The sequence below is a fragment of the Nelumbo lutea genome, chromosome 3, assembly GCF_056320005.1.
Source record: "Nelumbo lutea isolate HS-2025 chromosome 3, American lotus-T2T, whole genome shotgun sequence".
Lineage (NCBI taxonomy): Eukaryota > Viridiplantae > Streptophyta > Magnoliopsida > Proteales > Nelumbonaceae > Nelumbo > Nelumbo lutea.
The window spans coordinates 29,635,566-29,644,113 of record NC_142686.1 but is presented as its reverse complement, the minus strand read 5'-3'; the positions used below and the strand labels follow the sequence as shown (position 1 = coordinate 29,644,113).

Here is an 8,548-nt window from a genome sequence, read left to right as displayed (position 1 = left end):
GTCAATTTAGTAAAATATCAAATCAGATTCCAATCCAACAGTCAGTACAGTGCATTTATGACATCGATGGAAGACTCTAGTATATTCCAGAACGTGGTTGCATTATTATAGAAGAAAGTGATGGTACTGGTTCGAACCTTCCACGCAGTTTCCCAAAATCAATTAATATTTAATTACGACGAGTATAAATTGAAGATTATGAGACCGTTAATCTCGTCGTTTATCAATAGAAATATAGAATCCTCTCTCTCTCTGTCGCATAGAGAAAAATTTCTGGTAAAAATAGTCTCCAATTACACAATTTTGATTTTGGAGCTCCACTTTTCACGGGAATACAGATTGTACGCAATACCCTCAAGGGTTGTGGTTTTAATCACCTTAAAACTTCTGTTTCTTCTTCATCGCTAATTCGCTCCCCAGCTTTTTATTGCTTTGGGATCTCAGGATCTTGAGTGTCTCTTGAAGGTTTACTGTTTTTGAGGCTTGAAACCCAGAAAGGAGTCATGGGTATTCGATCTTTTTTCGCTTGGAAAAGGAAGAGCAAGTCGGTGCCGAACTCCCCTCGAGGGAACTCGGCTGTTTCGAGATCGTCTTCCGTGAACTCGTTGGTGAATTCGAAAAGCCAGATCGAGGAACTGGAGCATGTTTTTAACAGATTTGATGTGAATGGGGATGGGAGAATTTCTTGGTCCGAACTAGGTTCAATCATGGGGAGCTTGGGACACCCTGCGACGGAAGAGGAATTACAGAAGATGGTGGAGGAGGTGGATTCGGACGGCGATGGGTTTATTGATTTGAAAGAGTTTATTGAGTTGAACACGAAAGGGGTTGATTCTTTGAAGGTAATAGAGGATCTGAAGAACGCGTTCATGGTGTTTGATATCGATTGTAATGGGTCCATATCACCGGAGGAATTGCAAACGGTGTTGAAGAGTTTGGGGGATGACAGATGTTCGATTGCGGAGTGTAAGAAGATGATTCGTGGGGTGGATTGTGATGGAGATGGGTTGATAAATTTTGAAGAATTCAAGATTATGATGATGGGTTCGAGCTCCGACTCGTCTTCACGAGCAACTTCAATGGCAACGCTGCAAAGAGTGATGGTGAGAAGCGATGGATGACAATGTCTTCGTCAGATTTCTTCCTCTTCTCTTCTCTTTGATTTTTTTAGCGTATTCCCTGGTTTCATCATTCATTTTGAAATTGGGTTCCATGAGAACATCAACCGGGGGAGGTTATAATTTTGCTTTCTGTATACTCAACAGATGATCTTTTGATCTTTCTTTCCTTTCTTGTTTGTTGAAAGCTAAAACCAAGTTAAAGAATTCGTTCTCTTTCTCTGTGTGGCAGTAATTAATGGAGTTTCTACTTTCTTGTTTGCTGTTTTTCAACATATTTTAGTGCAGAGTGTTCTTCACTTTCAACTTTTGAAGATCGGCCTGTGATTCTTTTTACCAGAACTTCTACTCTTTTACTCAGACCAGTTCCTGTTTTTGCTTTTCGGGTATTGTGGTTGTTTGGTTGGTGTTTCTTGTTAATTGCTTTTTATTTGTGTGGTTAGTGGGTTGGACTTTGGAGGAGGAAAATCAAATTTGAACGGCTATTTTCCTCTCTCTCAGCTGCAAATGTTTTCTTGATGATCTTCCTTAACAAAGAATCTTCTGATACCATTGGATTCTTCTTTTATTTTTTCGTAAGAAGTTTGATACCATTGGATTCACCGCCTGTGATGTAGCAGTGGGCCCTTGATTGGACTTGATTGGTGGATGCGTGTCCCAACTGCAACAAACTGAATCATCAAGTTGTTGCGTAATGCCCGCCAAACTCCAATAGGTCTGGTGGGTGTAGGATTCTCGCTAGGAACTGACCACACGTCCAAAGGGTAGAATGTAGATGTAGATTGTACCTTTATTGTTTAAAAATTGAATAAGGCTATTCTTACTGTTTCTGACAAATGATTATTGTTAGCGTGCGTTAATAGAAAGATAAAAAAGACTAAACCCAGCGCAGAATTGTTAACTGGGTGCAAAGGGGTTGTCGAGCGAAGCCATCGCCATTCAACCCAACGGATAAATTCAGACCTTTTTGAGGAACAAATCTTCATGATGGTGAATTTTATTTGATCCAGTGTAGAATTGTTAACTGGGTGTAAGCTTCAGATTTGTCCAATCTTTTCTTCCTTTATCTTTTCTTTTTTCTTCAAGCTTTATTAAAAAAAAAATGAGCTTCATTGCACTCACAAAGAAATCGTCCCAAATCTACGATTAGATTCCACCCTCGGAGGGAAAAAGCTGGTGGGAGAGGGAAAAATTGGGTTTTCCTTTGGAAGCACTCTCGAATAACAAAGTAGAGAGAGAGAGGGAGAGAGTCTGAGAAATAAGAGTTCTTCAGTTTGAATAACAACTTCTGTCACTACAACTTTTCCCTTCATTCAAAGCTCTCTCTTTACCCTCTGTTTTTCGGCGCCAAAATCGCCACCACCGCTACAACTTCTGGCAGTGGCGGCGATCTTCTTAAGCTCTATGTTTGGATCTACCAAAATTGCTGCCACTCCTACAACTTCCAACAGCGGCGGTGATGTTCTTCCTCTGCTCCCCCCCTCCTTCCCCTCTTCGTTCTCCCTCTTCACTTCCCTTCTCCAGGAACTCCTCCAATAACTACAAATTCAAAGAGACTTGAATCCTCATCTCGGTGGTGCCAAATGATTTGGCAGTGAACTCCTCCAACGATCTATTCAAAGTCATGGATTGGCAGTGAACTTCATGCTATTGCAACGGACCCCATCTCTCGCTGCCCGCATGGGAAAGCCATCGTCTCCTCTGAGAATCATTGTATGGTGAAAAGGAAAGGGAGGGGGGGGGGTTAAAAATATATATATCATGTGGGAATGATTTTTGACGAATATTAATGGAGCTTAATAGTAAGGGTGGAGTTAGTCAATTGTCAGAAACATTAGGGGTAGTGTTAGTCAATTTTCAAATAATTAAGATGCATTTAGTCAATTAGTTAAACCATAAGGGTAGTTTAAGAAATTTATCCATTTTTTCTTATTTTATTTTCATGATTCGCTGGAATCCCTCATAAGGCAGCGCTTGTTTGTGTTATATTAACGTAAAATTCCACTATCAGTTCTTATTTGTCTTTGTTTGTTTTTATTGTAAATAATGACCGGTATAAAACTCTACTCTTGGTATATATTTTTGTGTTTGTTATTGATGTAAGGTTTATATAAAAAATTGATGTAAATCCCCATCGGTTGAGTTTTATATCCATATCACACTTTGAAAAATCGATGTCAATTTTACATCGATTATCGCACTTTAGGCTCAGTTTGGGAGGAGTATAAATGCAAATTTGTAAAGTGCAAAACCTTGTATTTTGTATTATTTTGTATATATTTGCACAGTGCATATTTGTATTTGAACTCCTACCAAACTGAGCCTTAAAAAAGTTCCAAGGTTCACTAATTTTAAACATGTTGACATTGAACACCAACGATATACTTTTACATCAATGAAGTTTATTCCGAAAACAAAAACAACCTAAGGGAATTGGGATCTGATCCTCACTGAGGAGTGAACACTCTTCACACTGACTTTACAGCCACATTTCATTGTGTATTGATAACATCTCCCCATAGATAATAAATACAAATATGGGAAATGTTCCCAATGTATAGGCAAGACATTGTAAAATTGGTGTGAAAAATGTTCTGTGAGAAACAGATCTAGACTCATAAGGGCCGTTTGATAGTGCAGCACCATACTGAACCCCCTCCCCTAACTCAGTGGTTGCGAGAATTGAATTCGCGTCTCTGCTCGAACAAACCAGTTAATGTACCAACAACTAAGCCAGGTGGCAATGTAAATGTAAATGTAAATGAGGCCTAACACTTAGACACCTCACATGATACGATCTCAATAACAAAATTATTGTCATGAGTGGGTCGTGTGTGCTATAAACCACAAAGTGTATTTGGGGGGTCCTATTTAAAAGATTCTGTGGCCCAATTATGCGATATTATTCAATCAAGTTGATCTTCCTGCCACTATTCAATAATTTATTCACCATTAAGTGAAGGAGAGCAAGGGACAGTTTGATATCTATATCTATCTATCTTTCTTTTGTTTTGTTTTTTTTTTTCAGTAAATTGTTCATTGTTACCTTATACTTTTGGGATAGTCTCGCTTTAGAACCTGAATTTTAAAAACTGCAATACCTGAATTCTCCAAAACTATCACTTTATACCACTGTTTAAAATGCACTTTGAAATATTTCAAAATTTTAAAGTTATCCTTTGAGAAGAAAACACTGTTCAATATCTTCTTCCTCATACCAAACTAGAGCAATGGCGAGCAGAGTCACAGTACCATCACATCAGCAGGATTGTTGTATGTTGATGGACCAGCTATTTCCATTCTCAACTAAGGAAGACGGTGTACTCTACTTCCATTCTCAACTTTGTCCTACGCATCAACCAAGGTTCAAAGTATTGATACAGGCCGGTATCGATGCTTTTTTTTTTAAGTTTCATTTTTTTTTGAACTGGTTCAGAGGAGTCAGTTTAAATATCGGCTACCCTTTAAATCATGATCTGACCCAATACAACCCCTGTAGGAGCATATCGAGAAACCATCGGTAAGATACATATTAGTTAATACGAGTCAATACATATTGATAGTTTAAACCTTAGTGATGGTGCACGATCTGGATGCTCCTAGTTGGAAGGTAGCTTGGACATCGGTTATGAAGTAGATTGGTCGAATTGCAAGACAGATGGATCAGAGAACCCGGGGTGAATAACCCGGTGAGGTCACTCCGATGCTTAAGTTAGTATTGAATGTAAGTAACGAGATAAAAGTAAGTGAGCTTGAGAGCTAGAATGCACTATCGTGCGTACTTGGGTCTCAGGGGATAATGCCCTTATATAGCTAGGCTGCCATGGCACTCACGAAACACTCCCGAGATATTCGGCCTGAGCTGTAGGAGTCCGTTCCGCTTCAGTAGGTGGATAACATGCTAGCCAATAAGGCCTATCGTGTCCATCCGATTTGGGCGGGATGAGGATAAGGCCTATGGTTGCGCGGTGTGAAACCGAAAGGCTTGGAAGCAGTTGGAAAGCTTCTAGAGATCTGCTACGTGTTGCTTCGGCAGGCTTGGTCATTTGAGATACCCGGGCTTCGGTTCTATCGAAGGTGACTGGGATACCCGAGGTGGCCGAGGATGCTGAGTCATGCGTCTAGTCATCAGGTTGTGTCCACATGTCCTCTGCTTATTAGGTCGGGCCAAATTATCCCTCATCACTTAGCATCAACAACTCCTATATAAATTGTGTCTAGCACCACCCTAACAAGACCTGGTAAGCTATTTGAAAATCTGATGTAGCATGAATTCCTTCGGAACCTACAATTGGAGCCAAACCCAAAAAGATTTGAAACTGTCAACCATCACTAGTAATACTAGTGATAACAATTTGTGATGGCGTTGGCTGGAGTTTGAAACTCAAGTAAATTGCAATTGAAGCACCTTTTTTGACAGGATCTATCTCCTCTGCTACATGATTAGGGGTGTTGATTGAACTGGATTTGGTTCAATCCAATCCAGTCCAATATAAGTCCATTACAAATAGACCAGGTCCAATCCAATCCAATGAATAATTTGGATTATTTTGGACCAATCTAATTCAATGTTTGGATCATTCAATTTGTTCAAATTCATTTTAATTTAGATTGTTTCAACACAAATTCGCTCAATTGACACCTATATTCTTATCTTATATCAATGAATTGGTTATTGGATTATCCAATCAAATCCAATATAAATTTATTACGGACAGATCAGGTCCCATTCAATCTAATAAATATTTCGAACTGAATTAGTCCAATCCACTGTTTTTTGGTCCGTCCAATCCATCTAAATTGATTTTAGACTGGACCAAACTGGTCCATTGACACTCTTATACATGATTAACTCCTGTGAATTCAACTAAAGGAAGGCAGAAACATAACAGATGATGGCACCCCCACGGGAGAGTGACTCCATCCCCTTTTTGTAGATGTTGCTCCTAGTTACAGCCATTAGCTGCCCCATGGATTTTAATATGTTTAATATAAGTACCTTCAGGAACAACTCAGTAACACAAAAGAGAGGAATTCCGTTGGTTCTATTAACTTATTTGACTGTTCATGACAATAAAGAGTACTTTGGTAACTTTATTATCACTATAGTGTCCATTAACGATTTTGGACTAAAGTGATAGTTTTTGGGAGTTTAAGTATTAAAGTGGCATGTTTTAAAGTTTAAGTGCTAAAGTGAGACTACCCCCAATATATAAGGTATTAACCTACACTTCACCCTTTTTTATATATACCATTTGGGACCTGCGTGACAGTGTGAGCATACAACCACTTTGTTAAACAAAATAAAGCAGAAGTAACCAATATAAGTCTAACTCAAGCATTATTTTTGGGCTCGAGTGGTTAATTTTGTGTTAATTTCAGGGTAAATTGTAGATAAATACCCTATATTTTGGAGTTAGTCTCACTTTAGAATCTAAACTTTCAAATGTATCATTTTAGTGTTTAGACTTCTAGATATATACATTTAAGTCCAATTTCATTAAATTAATGTTACTATGAGAGATAAAATTACAAAAATGTTCATGTTCTAATTCTCTTTTTTAACTATTCATCTTGTTTCTTGTTCTACCTTTAGACTTCATGCTCAAATCAGCAATAGCGAAGTCATTTCACCCCAACGTCTTCATATGGGGTAGTCTCACTTTCGGATGCTTGCATCCGAAGCCCAAAGATAAATGGTTGAAACATGGGCTTGTAATTTTACCCATCATCGTAACGTTAGATTATCGAAGTTGGACTGAAATGTATATTTTTACAAGTTCAAGTACTAAAGTGCTACATTTGAAAGTTCAGGCCCTAAGGTGAAATTATCTCCAAAGTACATGGAACATATCTAGAATTTACTCTTGATTTTGTTAATTTATATTATTTTTAAATTAAATTTAAACGACTTTGGGTATTTACAACTTTTAGAGTTTTGGTAGTAAAGTGATACACCCCCCCTATAGTTTGGGGCAATTTAGAGTTTACCCTATATAATAGTATTAAATGTATATATACAACTTATCATATATTATAATAACTATAATGTTTTAAAATATAAATAGGGAAAATTTCTTAAAATACTCATATGGTTTAGGAAATTAACTAACACTACCCTTACTATTTACATATTGTCTTAAAGTATCCTTAAGTTTTATAACAATTGTCTAAAATCTCCCTTGCCGTTAATTTTCCATCACACTCTATTCACATATGACATCACGTGACTAGCATATTTTAAACCATTTCTAAAATATCCTTTAAAAAATTCAAAACAATCACTACTTGATGTTGCAGCTGCCATTTCTAAAGGGAGGATGGAATCCATTATGGCGACTCTAGCACACTTGAATCTGGTCTTGAACGAGCGAGGTGATCCAAGGCAGAGATTGACGGCATACACGGTATTTGCTCTGTGGTCCCACGTGAGATCCGTGAGAACTTAGGCTCCGTTTGGTTTGTGGGATGGGGATGAGAAAAAGGGAATATTCCAAAAATATTCCATTTTATCATATTTGTTTTGAGGGAAAGAGGGGGATGGGATGAGAAAAAGGTGGGATGCCAGATCCCAAAATCGTGGATTTGGGATCGCACCAAAATGGTGTGACCTCATTGGAAAAACTCGAGAAAATCTATCTCCTTCCTCACTCCTGCATGCCTCGTCCATTCGATTGGAACTTGGTATTCTTCTTCGTTTTCCTCCTCCTTCCCGCATGCCTCATCCTCTGTCAATGCTGGTTCCGCAGGCAGATGCAGATTCGAGCTTTGCTGGTTTCGCAGGCCGCCACTGCTAAGAGTTGCAGCGGCAGCGATAAGGAAATAAAGAATGTGGCAGCTGAGTTACCGTTGCCAGTAATCGAAGGAATAAGGCTGCCGCTGCTAAGAGCTGCAGTGGCAGTGAAAAGGGAGGAAGAAATAGGGACGACGGTAGGAAGTCGGATGAGGGAGGAGAAATAGAAAATAAAAGAAAGAATGGAGGGAGAGAGAATGAGAGATTGGAGAGGAGAGAGATTGCCGCCGCCACTCCTCTGGTTCAAATGGTGAGGAGAATGAATAGTAGATTGAGATCTAATAGTTCGGTCCTTCGGTCCCTTTTACACTTTCCCATCCCATCCCATTCCAATAAAGCCAAACAATATAAAATTAAATTTGTGTACTTTCCCATTCCATTCCACCCAAATCTTCCCACAAATAAAATGGAGCTTTAAGGATTCCATGTTTTCTTGCGATGTCAACCTGAAACATAAAATCCAGTCTGGTTTGATTTCTAGATTTCTGGGTATAAAATCCAGTCTAGAAGACCCAAAGAGCCATAGGTGACTATTGAGTCATGAGTATTAATATTCTAAAACCCATCAAGTCCATTCATTGCCCTAAACTACTCGCCAAGATAATGAAGGCAATGAATTGCTTTTCTTCATTGAAGT

The 8,548-nt window shown here is 38.6% G+C and overlaps 1 protein-coding gene across 1 annotated transcript; it reads left to right on the top strand.

Annotated features, from left to right (window-relative positions):
* Positions 1-209: 209 nt before the first annotated feature.
* Positions 210-1,393, top strand: LOC148863938 (EF hand calcium-binding protein family). The gene has a single exon (XM_088980311.1). It carries the CDS (start codon positions 504-506, stop codon positions 1,119-1,121), a length of 618 nt encoding a protein of 205 aa, XP_088836437.1. The 5' UTR covers positions 210-503; the 3' UTR covers positions 1,122-1,393.
* Positions 1,394-8,548: the final 7,155 nt, after the last annotated feature.